The sequence below is a fragment of the Lepidothrix coronata genome, unplaced genomic scaffold (genome assembly GCF_001604755.1).
Source record: "Lepidothrix coronata isolate B3197 unplaced genomic scaffold, Lepidothrix_coronata-1.0 Scaffold120, whole genome shotgun sequence".
Lineage (NCBI taxonomy): Eukaryota > Metazoa > Chordata > Aves > Passeriformes > Pipridae > Lepidothrix > Lepidothrix coronata.
In genome coordinates, this window is record NW_016690300.1 from 691,114 (window position 1) to 709,774 (window position 18,661).

At 40.1% G+C, this 18,661-nt stretch overlaps 1 protein-coding gene across 1 annotated transcript; it reads right to left on the bottom strand.

Annotated features, from left to right (window-relative positions):
• Positions 1 to 4,852: 4,852 nt before the first annotated feature.
• Positions 4,853 to 13,267, bottom strand: RBP2 (retinol binding protein 2). Its single transcript, XM_017825558.1, has 4 exons — positions 13,090 to 13,267; positions 9,969 to 10,147; positions 6,858 to 6,959; positions 4,853 to 5,119 (listed from the first exon to the last, which is right to left on the bottom strand). The coding sequence occupies exons 1-4, from the start codon at positions 13,247 to 13,249 to the stop codon at positions 5,066 to 5,068; spliced, it is 495 nt and encodes a 164-aa protein (XP_017681047.1). The 5' UTR covers positions 13,250 to 13,267; the 3' UTR covers positions 4,853 to 5,065.
• Positions 13,268 to 18,661: the final 5,394 nt, after the last annotated feature.

An 18,661-nucleotide genomic window follows, 5' to 3' on the forward strand; every position in this document is an offset into this window, starting at 1 on the left:
TATTTACCTTTCATGCCAGGGTTTAATTCTGAAGTCATAACTAAGTTTACAGCTCTTGCCTAATGTCTACCTGAAGTTTCCATGCTGCAGTTCCAGCCTGTTACTTCTTGTCCTGTCTTTCTTTCCCTGTCTTTGAGTGTGGGTGACAGTGTGCCTCCATTTCTTGAGCAGAAGCCTTTCATTTTGTATTCTTATGCCAAGTGAAATCTCTGTTTGCTGTCACATAAGACAAAGCTCCTAATCTTTCCATGGATTCCTCCACCTCTAAGAACTCTGGAATATGTACTGTCGTCTGCTGCATTCCCATTTCTATTTAAGGGTGACTGAAGCACTGCAGTGTGAGATACAATTAAAGCCAATGTGATATTTAGAGAATAACTGACAAAATTTTTACAGTTATTGAAAAGCTTGTCTGCTTAATTTTATTTTAAATCTCGTTTTCACAAAATGATTTCTTCTAATCTTCACCATCTGCATAACAAGTGTAATCGGCAAGCTGAAATTAAAATCTCTGCCACCTCTGCCCTTCAAATCAATCACAAATTAAACCTGAAAACAGTGTCTTCTAGTAGGAAAAAACCTTCCAAAGAAATCCCTCTTGTTTATTTCTCTCCACTAAAGTAAAACATTTACCCTTGCTTAAAAGAATACAAATAGGTGTTACTAAGCAACTTTTTTTTTTTCTGAATTTTATCTTCATCAGATCTTGAAGTAAATGCTGATTTAGAAGCCTTAGACTTTTTGCCAAGTGGCATTGCAGTAGACACCTTTCACAAGCAGCAAATCAGCAGAGCATCCAGGATATTCATGGAAAATTTGAGAGGCATTCTGTGCATATCCTGGTGACCCTTCAGAGCTCCACAGAAAGGCAGCATCACAGGGACTTACCACAGAGTGTTATTGGCAGGAGCATTTACAGTGTTATTCCACAGCCTTTGCCTGCAGTGTTGCTCTCTTCTTTTAGCAGCTGGCAAGAAAATGCAGGTAACTTCTGGAGAGAAAAACTGGCTCAATGGAGAGGATTTTTAGTAATTCTGCCATAAACTTTTCTTACACACAGCTTTGTCATTGTCATTTGAGAAGTCCACTGACAGGTAATGGTACTGATTCTTTTCCCTGCACTGTATCAGTAGGAAGGGCTTTTGTACAGTACAGGCTTTTCTGTTTTCTGGATCAGAAGGTTGCTGGTAAATTCCCTTCCTGGAGCTGTATTTGGGTAATATTGTCTGTGAGGAAAAGCATCCATGCAAATGGTAATCCTTCAAAACAGTTGAGACAGCACTGTGTGCCAGAGGGCTGAAAAATGTGAATGAACATGCTCTGATTTACCAGCAAGGTCTGTTCCTCCAGTGCAAATATTTAATCTGCTGACAAGGAGATAAGGGGCTTTGTACAGCTTGGAGACCAAGCTAACATCCCAAATATGATACATTTCTTACCTTTGGAAGAAATTCTAATGCAACATAATGAATATCTCCTCTGTCTCCAGTTCTATGTATGCAGTTGTAAAGGATACTGCAGGTTCTTCCACATCAGCATGTCCAGAAACAAAATGTTGTTTTGGAGAATAAAAATCCTTGCACGTTTTCTCACTTCCTGTTAAAGAATCTGAAATTTTCATTTCCAAAGTAGATGAGAAAATAGGGTCAAATCCAGTTTTCTTCTAACCAAAGTTTACTTGTGCTCAGTTTCCTACTTCATTTACTTCTGAACCACAACCATAATACGAAACTAATTGAAGAACGTTTACTCTCCATCTTCAAACTCATAATTTGTGAATTGATGATAGTTCCTTTTGATACATGAAAGGTTTTCTTTTGTTTTATGATTTGGTGTGAAGTCACAAAACCCTTCATTGTGCTCATTCCTGGCAAGAACTATGAGAAATGTCACTGATTAAAACGTGCACATTTTGCTTTCTAGTGATTACTTCCTTTGGATAACATTTTGAAATCTTAATGAATTGTGGCACTTCTTATCCTTGTAACTGTCAGAGACTTAGAAATAGGAATTAAATACATTTCTACTGAAAAGTCCAAGTCAGGGCTGAATAAGAAAAAATAAGGAGTTTCCTAAGTCCAAGTGCAGTTTCTTCTACGTGAACTCACATGAAAGCATTGCTCAGTTGAAGTACACAGGAAGTTTGATACCAAGTCAACTTTTATCAGGAGAAGCAAAGTCCAATTCATAAATACATCCTTACATATGCACCTCTATGCCTGTCAGGATTTAACCCCAGACAGCAACTAAGCACCACACAGCCATTCACTGAGAAAACTCATGTGTTGAGCTAAGGACAGTTTGATAGGTAAAGAAAAAGCTTCATGAAAAGGAAAGTAGAACAAGGAATCAATTCACCACTTCCCATGAGTAGGAAACAACCGTTCTCCCTCTTTTTTCTTCAGCTTTATAAGCCAAGCATGGAACATCCCTTTGGCCACTTCAGATCAGCTGTCCCAGCTCCCTCCCAGCTTCTCGTGCACCTGGCAGAGCATGGGAACCTGTAGTCCTTGGCTTAGAGTAAGCACTACTTAGCAGCAACTAAACCATCAGTGTGTTGTCCCCATTATTCTCCTACTAAATCCAAACCAGAGCACTGGTGTAGTGTGTTGGCCCTGGATGGACACCAGGTACCCGCTCTCTCACTCCCCTCTGCAGCTGGACAGAGGAGAGAAGATATAACAAGTGGTTCATGAGTTGAGATAAGGACAGGGAGAGATCAGTCACCAGTCACCATCACGGGCAAAACAGAGTGGGGATATTAATTAAATTTACTGCTGACAGAATCAGAGCAGAAGAATGAGAAGTAAAATAAATCTTAAAAACACCTTCCCCCCACCCCTCCCTCCTTCCAAGTTCTGTCTCCTCCCCACAGTGACAGAGGGAGATGGGAATGGAGGTCATGATCAGTTCATCACAGATTATTTCTGCTGCTGCTGAGGGAGAAGAGTCCTTCCCCTGCTCCCCATGGGGTCTCTCCCATGGGAGACAGTCCTTCACAGCCTTCTCCAGCGTGGGTCCACCCCATGGGCAACAGTTCTTTACAAGCTGCTGCAGTGGGGGTCACTTTTACGTGGGGTGCAGTCCTTCAGGCACAGTCTGCTCCGGTGTGGGTCCCCCACAGGGCCACAAGTCCAGGGAAAACCTGCTCCAGTGTGGCCTCCTCTCCCCACAGATCAGCAGGTCCCTGCAGGGTCCCTGCTCCATCATGGGCCTCCCACGTGGTCACAGCCTCCTTTGGATGCCCACCTGCTCCAGCCTGGGCTCCTCCAGGGGCTGCAGGTGGGTCTCTGCACCCCGATGGTCCTCCATGGGCTGCAGGGGAACCTCAGCTCCGGTGCCTGGAGCCCCTTCTGCCCCTCCTGCCCCTCCTTCTCCACTGACTTTTGTTTCTGCAGAGTTGTTCACATGTTCTCACTCTGCTCTTTTCTGGCTGCAATTTTCATCTGCCAAATAACTTTTTTTTCCTTCTTTATGATGTTATCCCAGAGGCATTACTGCCATTCCTGATGGGCTTGGCCTTGGCCGGTGGCGGGTCCATCCTGGCAGCTTCTCACAGAAGCCACCCCCTGTAGTCCCCCTGCTACCAAAACTTGGCCACAGAAACTCCACAAAACTAGCTATTAAGAGGAAAATTAACTCAATCCCAGCTGGCACCAGGATAATGTCCACGGCCATGTAAGTATTGGTGACATGATAATCAGATTTTTGCAGATGTAACCTAGTTTTCAGCTGGGACTGTCTCATTCCTTTCCTATCCAGAGCTATTGACAGTGAGTGGGCTAAGGAACAGGTAGGGATGAGGAGAAAGCATGTGTTCCTCCATTTATGAAATTCTTTTTCCACATATTTTCTGTTCTTCCCTACCACTGATCTATTTAGTGAACTTCCACCCCTCCCATACTAAACAGAAGATGGGGGCTATGGACAAGAGGGAACTTTAACAGTGATAAAGTTGCTGTGAAAGTTTTTATATCTGAAAGGCAAGGTTGTAGGAAAGACAGTATGTATTATTAATAGTTCATATAGCTGGGAAAAAGCAGATGAGCTTTTGGGCATACCAGCTCTTCTTCAGTTCCCTGGAAGGCGCACACGCATTTTGCCAAATCATTTCAGTTCGTCTACTGAAGTAGTGCTCATCAGCCATGGGTAACTTGAACTTGCCTTTAGCAAAGAACATGAATTCTTTTGAAAAACCCTGAATAAAACTGAGTAGAGTTGCATGGAAATGACTTTTCTTTTTCAAGTCTCTGAAAGGCAGGTGCAAGGCGAAGAGTGCAGCGTGCGGGGTGCTCTTTATGCACAGGGAACATGCAGACTGTGTATGCTCTGAAGTTTTCCTCTTACATCCTGAGTGTGCCTTAGTTTTCGCACCACAGAGCAACTGTGAAAATGCAGAGTTTGCTTCAAACAGCAGATTTCTCCACTGGGATTTTTAGTAGGATGCTATTTCTAACTGGAGGTTACAGCGTTGTCATTGATCCACCATATTAAGGAGCTGCAGCATTTCCCCATGGCCGTGAGACATTTATCAGGTGAGAACTACTAGGAGCTATAGACCTGGGCCAAATTCAAGTGAACATCTTGTGAAAGGCCAAGTACTGTGCTCAGTGAGCCATTCTGGTACCTGAAAGTGTGGACTTAGTGATCCAGGAGTAAATTAAATAGAAACACTCCAATGAATGTCCAATTTTACTCAGTCATCCAAATATATTATGATAATGCAGCACTATAGAGAGATATACTGTGGCTGAGATAATTGTGACTGTTAATTGTCAGCCTTGTTGCTAAAGGACATTCCTCTGGAAATTATTTGAAAGACATAGGGAAGCAGTATTTGAAAGACAATTACTTTTATTTACCTCCAGACTGAAAGGCAAAGAAATTTATGAGGTTTGTAACTGTTTGATGTTATTTCTATAAAATGTGTTCATTTCCATAAACAGGAACAAAATATATTCACATAGCAGTGTTAAAGGAGTGAAAATCTGGTTTTATCCTTCTTTTAGACAAAACATAACAGCAGAACAATGAGATGAAGATCAGGGCAGCTTTCTGCTCAATTTTATTTCTTCTTCCTGAACGTCTGGTGGCACACCTGGTCTTCACATGTCAGTTCCTACAGTATTAAAACAATGAGTAAATATATAGTGGTAGAAGTTATATTTTGCATACACAGCAGATCCCACCAGAAATTACTACAGCTGAGCCACCACATTAAAAACTGATGCTTATGAAAAAGAGAACAGAAAGAATAGTGTAATATATGTAACCAAACAGCAGGCATGCACCTCATGTTGCAGTAATTAGTTTTTGACACTTGAATTGAACTCTAAGAAGAATAAATATGAAAAATGCATAAAAACTGCGCTTTAATGCAAGGCCTTTTCATGCTCTGTTATTAAAACAATATACTGTACTAGTTTATAATTCACGTTACCTCATAATTCATGAGAAGCAATGAAACAAGGAAATAATAAAAACCAGGAATACTTTAAAAAGATGATTTGCTTCGGAGGTGTGCCCAGCTATTTCTCAGGGGCCAGGACAATACGCCATTTTTGCCCAGTGTTGCAGCTGACCCCTTAAAGTTTGGCACAGCTGCTTGTTGCAATGTAGGCAGTTTGCTTAGTCTGATCAGCCAGCATTCCTGTGCAAACAGCACTGTGCAGGGAGCTGGAGCTGGCTTTTTGGCCAGCAGGGAGCCAAACCTGCAATACAGTTTCTGAAGACTCTTGTAAGGATCTACTTGGCCCCTCTGTTTCCCCCAGTCTTAGCCTCAATGGTGGTTCCATCCTGTAGAACCTTTGTTAGGTCAGCTTTGTGTTAAAGTAGATTTGAAGTCACTGGATGGGTGACTTTTAGTTTGGTGGCAGATCATGGTTTTAACTCATAGCTTTGACCTTTCAGGGGTACAGACCCAAGCCACTGTAGTTGCCACACCAAGAATCCACAGAGGAAACAGGTGAAGGAGCAGATGTCTGGGTGCAAAGCGTGGGAGAGAACAGTGAGATCTCCTCCACAATCTTTCTCCCCCCCACCATTGTGCCATCCAACACTATCATGCCCATTTCTTGATTGCTCTCCCAGGAAACTCGGGAATCATTATCATTATGTGAAATGCTCAAAAAAATGAGTAGATGGTTTGGTGGGCATGGTGGTATTCAGTCAGATCTTGGATTTGATGGTCTTGGAAGTCTGTTCCAACCTTCTATGATTCTATTATTTTGAAATCATTCTGGACTTCACTGCCTGCTTATTTCCTGCACGGGTTCTTCAGGCCTCTCTTGGACTCACCTCTTCTGTCTTTGGGTTCCAGCTACTACCTCAGATGTATGAATATTTTGAAGTTTTTATTGTACTAGCAAAAACAGTTGCAGTAGAGGTTGTTTACGGGATCCTCTTGAGTATCCATGGGTTTCTGATCTGTATTACAACATCGTGTGCTAAAATTTCACAGTGCTTCTTTCAGAATGAAAAATAACATTTCTCTTGCAATCTACCTGATTGTTTTTTTGGTATTGCTTTTTTTTTCTCCTACCAGGGATTATAAGAGAATGAGATGATGAGATGAGATGAATCTCTAACAGAGTTAGAGATGCAACGTAACAGGAAGGGTTAATGGCTGGAGGGCAGTGGACTGGAGCAAAAACCCCACTGCAGGGTTATGACTTAATTGGGAGCAGGTGGAAAGAAATAGAGCATTCCTATTACTTAAGGGTAATTTCCTTAGAGTTCAGAGATCAGAGCCGTCTAAATAAAGACCTTTCTAACTGGAAAAAGGATCATCTGAAATGGAAAACCTGAGTGTGTTGCACCCTCAGAGATGTGCCATGTATCTGCACAACAGCCCTTACCAGATGCAGAATGTCTCCTTCAATCCAGTGCTTCCAGCCCCTGTTGTTCTTTTCACCTTTCTGAACGCAGACCAGTTTGTCACCGTCCCAGGTCACCAGTGTCTGCATGAATCAGATAATTAAGGCAGATACGTTAATGAGAAGTTAATGAACACATGAAAATAAGTTCAATCAAAAAATGTAAATACAAAATTACACAACTGCTTTCTATCATTTCCCATCTTCCTCCTAAAAAAACTCAAATGCCTTTAACCAAAACCCCAGTGCATTCAAGATGCCAACAGCATTTTGAAGGGAAGTTTTGCAGTGCTTTGTTTGCATTTCCAGGTGTTTCTTCCCATACACATGTATCAAGTGTTCACTGACCAATGAACTGCTGAGTTAATGGATAATTGTGCAATAAATGCAAATTGTACTTTTTTTTCCTTGCTGTTTAAAGCCATTAGTAAGATGGGTGAAGACCTGGGGGTTCATACCAACTAGTGCAGTGCTAACACCTTTTCTAGGTCTGCATAAAATAACAAGAGAAAGTGGATGTTAGTATTGTCTCATACAATAAATTTTTTTATATGTTTTCATGCACTTTCATAAAGACATTTAACGAGATGTGATCATAAGCTGGACAATGTGCTGTAGCTGACCCTACTGCAGCAGAGGGGTTGGACAAGGTGATCTCAAGAGGTCCCTTCCATCCTCAACCATTTGATGATTTGGTGTGATTCAGAGTCTGTCACTAGAAGACAGGGTATTGGGTGTGCTGATTCTTGTCCAGGAGCAGGATAACTGTCAGTAAGAAGGATAACTGTCAGCAGGATAACTGTCAGCCTTTACAGGCTAAATCCTCTCTAATATCTGCAGATGTGCCAGGGTACATTCACAGCAATTTTGTTTGAACTGTTCTAGGTTTGAAACACTGTACTTTAGGGGCATACTTAACCATGTCTCAGACAAATCCTTTTTAGAGACCAGTTACAGTCCATGTAAGTTCAGCTATTGTAAAGCTCCAAGTGTACTGGGACCTTAGTTCATTTTCTACTCCAGCACTGGATAATTTATTTCTCTTATGAGGGAGCTTTCTATTAATGCGACAAAAGTCATTCCATTTCAGTTAATTTCTTTTTTATTTACGGAATTTTCAAGCTACATGCTCTCTAAATTATCCATGCCCTCTTTACATTTAAATGCTGCCTACCAATTTTATTACGTTCATCTAACTTTAATGTGTTTGTGGCATTGTTTAGTTAATAAAATGACCGGAACATTCTTTTACAGCAGTCCAGAGAATAATGGCATGACATGCTTCTCTTTTGCTTCTTTTCTCATTAGAAACAAATAATATAATTTGTTAAGAAAAGAATATTAGGCCAAAGTAATTAAACCAGGTAGGGTTATAAATGTACACACCGTGTTTTCTTCCTTCCTTCCTTCCTCCCTCCCTCCCTCCTTCCCTTCCTTTCTCCCTTCCTCTCTTCCTTTCCTTGCCTTTCTTCCCTCCCTCTCTCCCATTGATAGTGAAGAGAAGAGTCTGCAAGTGAACAGATTTTGCAGGGAAAGGCAAATGCTTTAGTAGGGGTGAAGGGCACTAGAGGAATGTTAGTTGATGGATTTAAGGAGTGATGCCTCTAATGAGTCCTTAGATCCTTCATAATGCCTTCAACTGACCTAAAGAGGTGTGGGAACAATGTTTTAAAGCATGGACTTTGTCACAGGAATATGTCCTACCCAGGGCTCACTGGAGAAAGAGATAGGAAGAAAATTTCAATACAGGGATATTCAGGATAGTGGGGGGGAAAAAAAAAGGGTTTTATTATTTGGTGACTTGCAGTGCTGTCAATGAGAAATAATTTGGAAGAAGTCTTGGAATTACACTGCACAAAGTTAGTTTGAGAATGAAAAGTGATCCATAGTGAATAAACAATGACTCATGTTAAATTTGTGCCACTCCAGTGCAGGATGATGTGAGTTCAAATGTAAACATGTCCTTTATGCTGCCAGGTTCCTGTGGCAATTGCCAAAACAAACCAGATCTTTTGACAGGGAGCCTTGGTCTCAGCTTCTCCGAGCTTGGCAGCTGAGAGCTGAGTGGCAGAACACGGCTGTGGTGATGGCAAAGAGTCAGACACGGGGATTCAGGGCATGGTGCCAAGAGGAGGCAGGGGATGCAGGATCAGCAAGGCTTGGAAGGGGACAGGCATTGGAAATGTAAGATCTACTGGGCTTTCTAGCTTGGAAGATCTTGCTTAATTATTTTAGGGGCGAGAAGAGAGTAAACCTGCAGTGGTATTGATACAGAAACATGAGGCTGAATTCAGTAAATGAATTAGGACTCAAGTGTGTTCCTTTCCTCTCTGACAGAGCCTTGTCTGAAGGCCCCACAGGAACTGACTCACTGACTCTGCCACAGGAGCTTCAGGAAGGGGCTAATGCACAGCATGGCCCTTGGTCCAAACCTGTGTGTCTGAACACATCCCCACACATTCCTGGGGGAATTCTGAGCTCGGGTTACTCCTATAATCCAAAAGGTATCAGAGCATGCACTGCTGGGCCTCCTTGCCCCTCTGCCCCTGCCAGCAGCCCTGCCACCTGGATCACTGCGAGCTCTGGCTCACATTTCTTTCTTGCCCCTTCCTGAAGCTCCCTTAAGGTTCATAGCCAAGCACAGTTTATTTTTAACAGTGTCTAACTGTTAAACTGCCCAGCTGAGGCTGATCAGGCTCAGATCAAAAATACACTCTGAACACAACCTTTGCAAACTGAAGATTTATATTGACATGGAAACAGTCCTAAATTCACAGGGATGAATTTAAAGTTTCATTAAAGAGGATACAAAGGTAAAAATAAGTTTTTCTACTTTCTAAATACATAAAGAAAGTAGAAAAGCTGGAAAAATTCCCTACTAGAAAAACCTGTCATTAATGATTGTCCTCTCGAGTCTGAGTTACCATCCCGATTCACATTTCTAATAAATGCTTGTAGCAGGAAAGAAAACTGTCTCAAGATGCAAATTATTTCTGCTTTATAAAAATCCTCTGATGTTTGTGAAATACTGGGGGCTTATTTAATGTATTCAGCTGATTTTTGAAACTGCTGACTCGGGTACCAGATTTTTACCTTTACCACTCGGTTATCCAGTCCTTTGGTTTGTTCTTCAAACTCCACTCCCACTGTGTAATCCAGATCATAGTTTCTGAAAGTGCTGAGTGTTTTTGTTTTAAAATTATCTCCATTTTGAGTAATCTCCTTTGTTTGTTTCAGGTGTTTTGCAATCTTACGAGTTGCAAAATCAATACCTGTCAAAAACCGAAAGAGAGAGTGTCCCAATGAAAATTCCAGTATTTGATACCAAAAATAATAAAAAAAGAGCATATATTTATAGATTAAAAAAATATGTGTAATATAGTTCCACAAATAATGCTTTTACCTAGAACATTTTGCAGAGAAAAAGATGATTTCAAATAAAAATCATCTTGTGTTTGCAAGTACACTTTCAATTCGATGATCTTCCACTGATTATAAATTTATTTATTAACAGGATATCTGTGGGAATGTGAGCAGAGCTACAGCATACAACCAATAGTGTTTAAATTACCTGAATGTCCAGGTTTTTTTGAGAACATGAAAAAACAGGGGCTATTCAGACTGACATTGCCTGTTTGACCTCCCTTCCCCACGAAGCTGTGGGATGCAGGAGAACTGTTATCATCTAATAACAGGGAGCCATTCCTTTGCCATTGCCTTTCCTAAGCATGCAGGAACTCAGGGAGCTCCCTTAGGCACATGGGGGTACTGCTCTTTGTCCTGCAGGATTACAGATGTTGGCCACTTCTAAAGAAGGATCTCAGGATAATATTCCTTTTCAGAAATAAAGCATTTTAGAAGGAGTGTGTAACCAAGGGAGAATGAGCACGTAATCAAAGGGATTCTGGCGTGTTACTTTTATGATGAACCTACAGCCTGTGGGAGTATATAAGAGGTTAATTAATTAACCTAAAATAATGAAATATTTACTAATAAAAAAAGAGAAACAATTGATAAAAGCCTGACACCCATTATTGTCAGACAGTGGACGCAGAAATAAATTTCAGTTTAAAAGGAGACAAAGTCAAAAGCCAAAGTATCCATGCAGAGCATTTCCCAGTTCCTGTTCAATATTCTGTGAACATGTCACGCAGCACTGTCTCCTTAACATCCTTATTTTGCTGGTGATGAACATTCTAATGTAAACAACTGCTTGCAGTGGAATGCACTGGAAGTTCCCAAAGGCAGAATATAGATTACCATGCTGACAGCTTGCCCCAGCCAATCCACCTCATGCCAGCAGCATTACCAGCTGCAATAAATATTTCTGCCCAGCTGGCAGGGAATCTTACTGTGGTGCTCTATGCAAATGAAATAATCTCACATGCTGCTGCAAGGGGTTGAAAAATGGGTTTGGTTTGCCAGCCATCCTTTAGTGTGGTTTTGCATGGGAGTTAATCACTGTCAGCTGGGCAATGCCACGTTCTAAAGGAGCCCTTTTTCTTTTGGTGGATTCATTAGACTACTTGTGAAGTGCTAAAAGAGTTGAGTAAGAGGATTGGCTTTAAAAAAGTGTGACTTTTTAACGCAGGGAGTAATGTTCTCGTTCGGTATTTATATTCAAGACTTCTTGGGTATATTTTATCTGCTGGGGTGGATTAAAGGTATCTCTGGGTCTGATTTATAGCCAGACAACATAAAATTTAGTTCCCTCCGAGGGAAAAAATTGTCTAGACCTCTAAAGAAATGCTATTTCTGACTAATATATTAGTCTTGTAGCTCCTGGAGAAAATTAGGGGAGGTTTTATTAAAGCATGGTTTTCATAACTGCATTTTGAACAATACAAGCAATAAAAAGGATATATTGTTCAATTTTGGTAGGTTAAAATACTTTGTAACATGTTTATGATAAAACCAAAGTTCCTGACTGAAAGGACAAAAGCATTCTTTAATTAAAGTATAGAATATATGTGTGCATTAATTAAAAGGATGGATGAATTTAAAAAAAAACCAAAACCTCAGTGTGCTTTGAATCTGAGCACTTTCATACTTAAAATACCAACTACATGTAAAACTGTGAGAAAAAGAGCAGAAGAATATTTTTTCCCCCTTTGCCTGTAATTTCTTTTCATTCTGAGAATCACCTATAGCATATGTATCTTTGTGTTGGTTTTGGTGTTGGGTGTTTTTGCTAATCTATTGGCAGTTTTAACTTCATATAAGTTACAGAGTATGTGTGCATGTGTACACAAAAAAGCACGATGGAACACTCAATTTGTGACAACTGGAAGTTGTCTTAAGCATCAGCCAGACCAACAGGCCCCATATTCAAAGCTGAAATCACATTCCAGTTGCACAAAAAATAGCAATTATTCTTCATGCTTAACTAACTGCCAAACCCCAGCATGCAAATCACTTCAGTGTGTATCCTTCTCCCGAAATTCATGATATTGCCTTAATCATTCTTATTTTTTTAAAGCCTCACAGGTGTCTCTGTATCTTACCTACAGGTGTCCCCAAAGTTATTGATCTTTTTTCCATAAATACAAAGGGCAAAAACTATGAAGACCGAAACTTGCTTTTCTCTCTTAAGAGAGTTGAAGCTTTGAGGAAATTATAAATATTTTCAGTTGTTGGTGAATAATGATGAGAGTTTATTTATAAGTGTTTATGTGTATTCCTTCTCTTTCAATCTGAACAGATAAATCAATTAGGGTTAAGATTCTTTGGTAAGAGTAAAACTAGTACAAAATCACATAAAGGATCAAATTTTTCATTGATGTAACATATAATTTTAGTAGTTCAAAGCATTAATTAAGTATTAGCATTAGTGTTGCTTTAGTGATATAAAACATCCTGTTCTTCTTTAGCAGAGCTAACCAGGCTGTGGCTTCACTGGTACAGTAAGTATTTACAGGAATAAAAAGAGTTTCTGTATCTGAAAGCCTGTTATTTTGGATTTTTTTTTCCCCCCATCTGTATCTGTTTTTTCATTTATCTAAATAAAGAATAATATATTTGGCTACAAATCTTCTCTTGCTTATATACTTATCTCCTGGTAATTATAAGTGATTTGTTGATTTTCACTTGATTGGCAGAAGCCCTTATGCCCCAGCACACGCTACAGAAACAAGCTCATTAATTTTTAGAAGGCTTTTACTTATAATTGGAACCTTTCCTCTTCTCTCTGTGCAGTTAATATTTTTTCTCTCACCTAAAGCCACCATGTAGCCTTCAAAGTTCTCGTTGGTCTCCATCTCCCAGGTGCCATTGTAATCAGCCGGCATGGCGGCGACAGCCTCGAACCACCTGCAGCTCCAGAGGGGAGGCTGGAAACAGGAGCTGCTCACACAAGGTTTTATAAAGCTTTTCATCTCTTTTTTTTTTTAATAAGGTTTATGGTTTTCTAGATAATACAGTGTAAGGGGCAGGGTGATAACCCTGCAGACTTTGCCTTGGTTACCAAAGTTCACTGGAACAGCTGGCAGACAAGGAACACTCTCAGAAATCTGGAGTGATACAGGATATGATTTTACAGTGACCTCTGGGAAGAACGACAAGCTGTTATGGGGTACCTTTGAAATATATTGAACACAGTGGCAAATTGTGCAATCCAGTTAAAAGTTTCCAAGGTGAATTCTCTTTTTCACTTCCTTTCTCTGTGTCACTGTTCCCTGTGAAGAGTCAATTTTACAGAACTGTCACACCCAGAACTCCCATTTAAAATTTTTGGAAGTCTCAAATGTGCAAAAAATGTAAGGCAGGGCAGAAAAAGGAATATTCCCGTTGAAAATATTTTTGTTTTCCTTTGATTTTCAAAGTAGCTGTACTTATAGCAACCACACTTCCATATTTTTGTTTTAATTTAACAGCAAGTTTATCAAATATAAAGTAAATAAAAATCAAGCATAATTAATATCAAGTCTGCCCTAAGAATGATTTTTAATTATGCTGAAACATGGCAGTTAGAAAGGTATTTTTCATCCATTGGCATTACATTGTTGTGGACAAACCCACATATTTCAGTTGTGCAAATAAGCACATTCAGAACTTGTCTGAATGGAGAATTTGAATGTGCAGTCCAACTTTATTGGAATTTAAAGTAAGTACTAAAAGCAAATTAACATAAGATTTTACATTATGTGGCTTTAATCAGTCAAGAGAACTTAGAGATGGCTCTACAGAGAGAGTAATTGAAATGATCAGCAGTCAAAAACTCCTTAAACTCCTTGCCTTTCTTTCCCTCCTCTTTCTTCCTTTTTCTTTTTTTTAATGGGTATATTATTTAAAAATTTACTAGAAAAAGTAATAAAGTCTAGAACTCCAACTCAGAAATAACAAAACTGAATAGTTACTGATCTTATAATGTCTCTTCTACGCCTTCACTTTGTTAAAATTTAATGTAAAATTCCACAATTGCTGAAAATTTATGTGGGGTTTTAAAAAAAAACTAAAGAAATTTGAGAGTTTCTGGGAGTTCTTAAAATGCCTTAACTTAAGGAGCTAATTTAAGATGAGGAAAGGAAGTATCTTGATCTGTACTTGCAGGAGATGGGGAGAGGGTTTTCAGTCAGACAAAGGCTCCAGGAACTGCAGTGAGTGACAGCTGAAGTTGGGTGAGTTCCTCTGGGAATGCCATGGGCAGGTGCCTGCATTGCTGAGTGGGTAGTTTGTCTCTAGACCAGTTTACCAGGATTTTGGCAGTCACTGACATCTTTGCATAGGAAGAGGGGGGCTTTCTAAAACATGGCTCACTTCAAGCATCATTTATTGGGCCGAGCACATCTACTTATACATTGGTTTCCACTGTGAGAAATTCTAGATGAAACACGATGAATGTTGTCATGTTGGAAGTGAAAATTGAAAATCTTTGTGTCTAAAATATTGTTCTGTGGTCATATTAGGTAATACCTATGCAACAGGTTTGATTTTACATATCTTTGTGTACTTCCTTAGCCTCTGTGCTGCATCAATGTCAATAAATACATTATTACTATTTAGGTGGTTTGTGTATGTACTAAAAGGTTCTATAAAAACAAGAAAAAAGAAAATGTTATCATTCTCAAGTCAACCCCTCACAACCACTCAAAATTAGCTGTGTAAGCACCATCAGTTCCCTTGTGCACACGGATAATAATCTTTGCCTTATCACGCTGTCTTCCCAACTGGAAGTTCTTCTCTCCTTCAGGATACTGAAAGAATGAGGTACAATTTATAAGCAGGTACTCAGTGTTTTACCTTATATCTCCAAATGCCATGGGGGGGATTTATGAGGAGTAGATCAGACTGAGTGTCTACAAGCACCTCCAAAAATCAGAGCATTTGCCAGAAGCTCACGGGGAGAGATTTTATGTGCTCGTTGATTTTAGTTCTGATGTAGTTTGCTTCCTATGTAACAGTCATTTTGGTAGGATGTGGAGGAGACTGAAGCTGTGCCATGTGATGATCACCAACTAATGTCCATTAACAACCAATAAAGTAACAGAGGGTCCTGTTGCTGCAGATACGCAGAGCCAGGCACATTCAGAGAAATTCAATTATGAGCTGAGTACATCCTTTGCATAAAACACCATAATTAATTAACAGGATACACATATAATTGTACAGGTTTTCCCCATGATGTTTTGATGATATTCATCCCTTTTTCTTATTTTTCCCCCAGTATGTATATTTTCTAAGCACGTGTTTACCTATTAGACTAAAGTAGCATTTTGAGCCTTTTCGGGTAAATATACAGCCAAGGGGTTTACAGACACGAAGTTTAACCAATCAAAGAACTGGCTAAATAGGGAATTAATAAAACTGAAATACTGAAAATTAAATACTGACTTGGCAGAGTTCTGTGATGCTTCATGAGCTTTTAAAGAGCATTGTGTTAAGGTCCATGAAGAGAATTTTCAGCTTAAGAATGAATATCTTGGTAGACAGTAAAAGCTCTACCACAGTCAAACACCTGCCTAAATCATATGATGCCAAGACACAGTTTGGATACTGTGAACACAATTCTTTTTACAGCACTAGGTGGATAGTTGCAAGTCTTGGGTCTGTGCCTTACCAGTTATAGTGACCTGCCTCTCATCACATTTCAGATTTAAAATTTTGACTAATTATTCATTTGAAATCTTAGAAATTATTCAGTGTGCTCTGTATTTATTGTTTATGTACTGTAGACATAGAGACAAACTTTCAAAATGGCAGGGGAATATTTCCTTCCCATGGGACAAGTCTGCCTTTGGGGAAATGAAGATAAGGTGCCTCCTCCTGATTGTCATTAATATTTTGTTCTCAGCATCCTTTTCTTGCAAGACCACCAGGGATGCCATGTGCACCATGTATTGAACCCCAGGAATGGGGAGAGGGAGGTGTCTTTTCCATGTTTTCCAATATGTATGTTAAACCCCAAAGTTCTGAGCTCATATCCTTTGTGTCAGGTGTCAACACAGGCATAAGTTTTATGGCTGAATAGTGAGACCTTAGAAATAAAGCAAATCATGAAAAATCAAATTACTTTTGCTAAAAGCCTAAGTAACTTTTTCAGTCTTTATTTGTGTGTGAAAAAACAAAGACAGCGTTGCCTCTTTCCTATGAATCAGTATTGAAAAAAATAATCTCACAGAAGGAGTCCAGACTGACAAGATTGAAAAGTGAGGCCCAAATGCTGTTTGTGTGGAATAAGTCAGCACTCCTGGATGCTACTTCTAACACTTGCCTCCAGCTCTCCTCTCTGTGTCTGAGACCTGCCTAGAAGAGAAATTCTATCCAGGTAGCTGAACAAAACTCAGCCTTTCTTGCTGCCTGAAAGAGCTGGTGGTGCATTCTGCTTGGAAAGGTTCTTCTGTAAAGCTCTGTTGGGAGCACCACATAAAGCACAGAATGACCAGGTCAAACAGAATTTTTCCTGTAAACTTTTGGGCATGGTATTTTGGAGAGACAGTAACATGCTTCCCACTCTGTCCTTGCCTCATTTCATTTTCGTTTTAGATTATCTAATATGCATATATAACACAAGAGAAAAATGCCTTGTACTCCCCCAGCCAGCCCCTACACTCCTCATGCTTGACAGCTGGGACTTTTGCCTATAGTTCTTTGGTTGTTGTTTAACACATAGAAATATGGCAAGCTGTGGAAGTTGTTCTTAGCAACTGAATTCCCCTGAAGGCTTCAGACAGAAGCAGCATGGTCACAGACACCTATTATTATTTTTAACTTGTTAGCACATGTGAATTCACTAGGTTTATTTTTATTTTTAAGAAAATTAATCATTTGAAATGTATTCAGTGATGGCTGCTACTGCAAAAGCTGTCAGAGGTGCTGTCTCACCAGGCTTGGGGCTCTGTTCTGCACTGACCTGAGGAGTCACATTATGGCAACTAAAAGTACACTGGCAGGAGGCAACACGCTGCCTTGTAGGTGTGTTGGAGGCCTTGGGAGTTCAGCTGGCTGAGGAGAGCAATCACCTGCTGGGCAGAGACCTTAGCAAGAAGTGGCAGGAGCAGCAGGAGGGGGCAGAATCAAAAGGTGCTATTTGCAAAATGAACTCAGCAAATAGGATTTGATGGCCCCCTTGGTGGTTGCCTTCCTCCAGCATCAGCTGGCACTACACTGCCTTGGATATCCTGAACTGATAAGCTTTCCCTGCTGGGTCAGAGCCCTCTCTGAGCACTGGGGGTTGGGGTGCCTCAGTGCCTTGGGGTTGGAGTTTTGGGTTCTAACTCTTGAGATTGTTTGTTTGTTCAGGCCTAGACCCTCCAGAGAAGGGCTGGAAGTCTGACCAGTTGTACATAAGAGTTGTTGGCTAAACACATATTATTTGACATCAGTTTTTAGCTGATCATGCCAAAACAGAAACCTGCCAAGAACAAACTTTTTGTTGACAGCTAAGAGAAGGGAGAATTCCTTCATTCCCATCTCAGCAGAGGAACGTGCCTTACACCTTGTTGACCCAGCAGCAGGGACAGGTTGCAAACGCTGTGGTGGCGTGAGGGAGTGCACAGGGCTTGCAGTTAGGCCAGTTTAGCACATTTTGTGTTTACCTTCAGCTTAAACAAAGATGCACAAAAATATGTTTGTAATCGCTCTCTTCGAAAGAAAATACTTGGCTTTCAGTCATTGGATTTTTTTCCTCCCTTTTTTTTTTTTTTTAAAATCAATGACTGGCTGTCTTCAGTCATTTCTGTCTTACTCCATCTGATTTTGCTGATGGAGTTGGATGCAGATGTTACACACTTTATTAATTAGAAGCCTTCCTCCTCTCTAACTAAGGACTTTGGCTTAGCTCTTAGAGACTTCATAATGTCACGAGTGATCATGTTACTCAGCTTGATAATATTAAAAATACAAGCCAGTGGATCCTACTGGCTTGAGAACTCACTTTTATTAAAGTGGTTTACATTATGAAAAATTATGCTGTAGAGATAATATTAGCCAATGGATAAAGCTGACCTTGGTTTTTAGAAAAAAATGGAGATTACTGAATTTATTTGTTCCTTAATTCTCCTGAGCATTTATTCAATGCTCTTTACCCAGGGGAAGCAGGCAAAAATCATTAGCCTTTGTGAAATTAGAAAAATGTAGGGAGTGACATGGTTTGGCCAAGGGCATGAAGGTCATAAAGCCAGTGGGCAGAGCAAGTTAGTGAGTATAACCCTTTATGTTATCCACTAAAATCATGCTTCTGCCTGGCCAACTTTAATGTGGATGGAAAATCTGGAGCCAGTTTAAATGCTTTGTCAATTTAAGGCTGCTTAAATTTTCCCTTCAAAGATTTTTTCAGGATTTGAATTCCC

Bases quoted from the DNA above. Each gene is read 5' to 3' on its own strand.
- RBP2 (XM_017825558.1), bottom strand. From the start codon at position 13,249: ATGAAAAGCTTTATAAAACCTTGTGTGAGCAGCTCCTGTTTCCAGCCT. The intron at 10,148-13,089 runs GTGAGAGAAAAA...GGTTTTTGACAG, and splicing joins AGGCTACATGGTGGCTTTAG to GTATTGATTTTGCAACTCGT. The intron at 5,120-6,857 runs GTAAGGGCTGTT...TTAATACTGTAG, and splicing joins AAGGAGACATTCTGCATCTG to GAACTGACATGTGAAGACCA.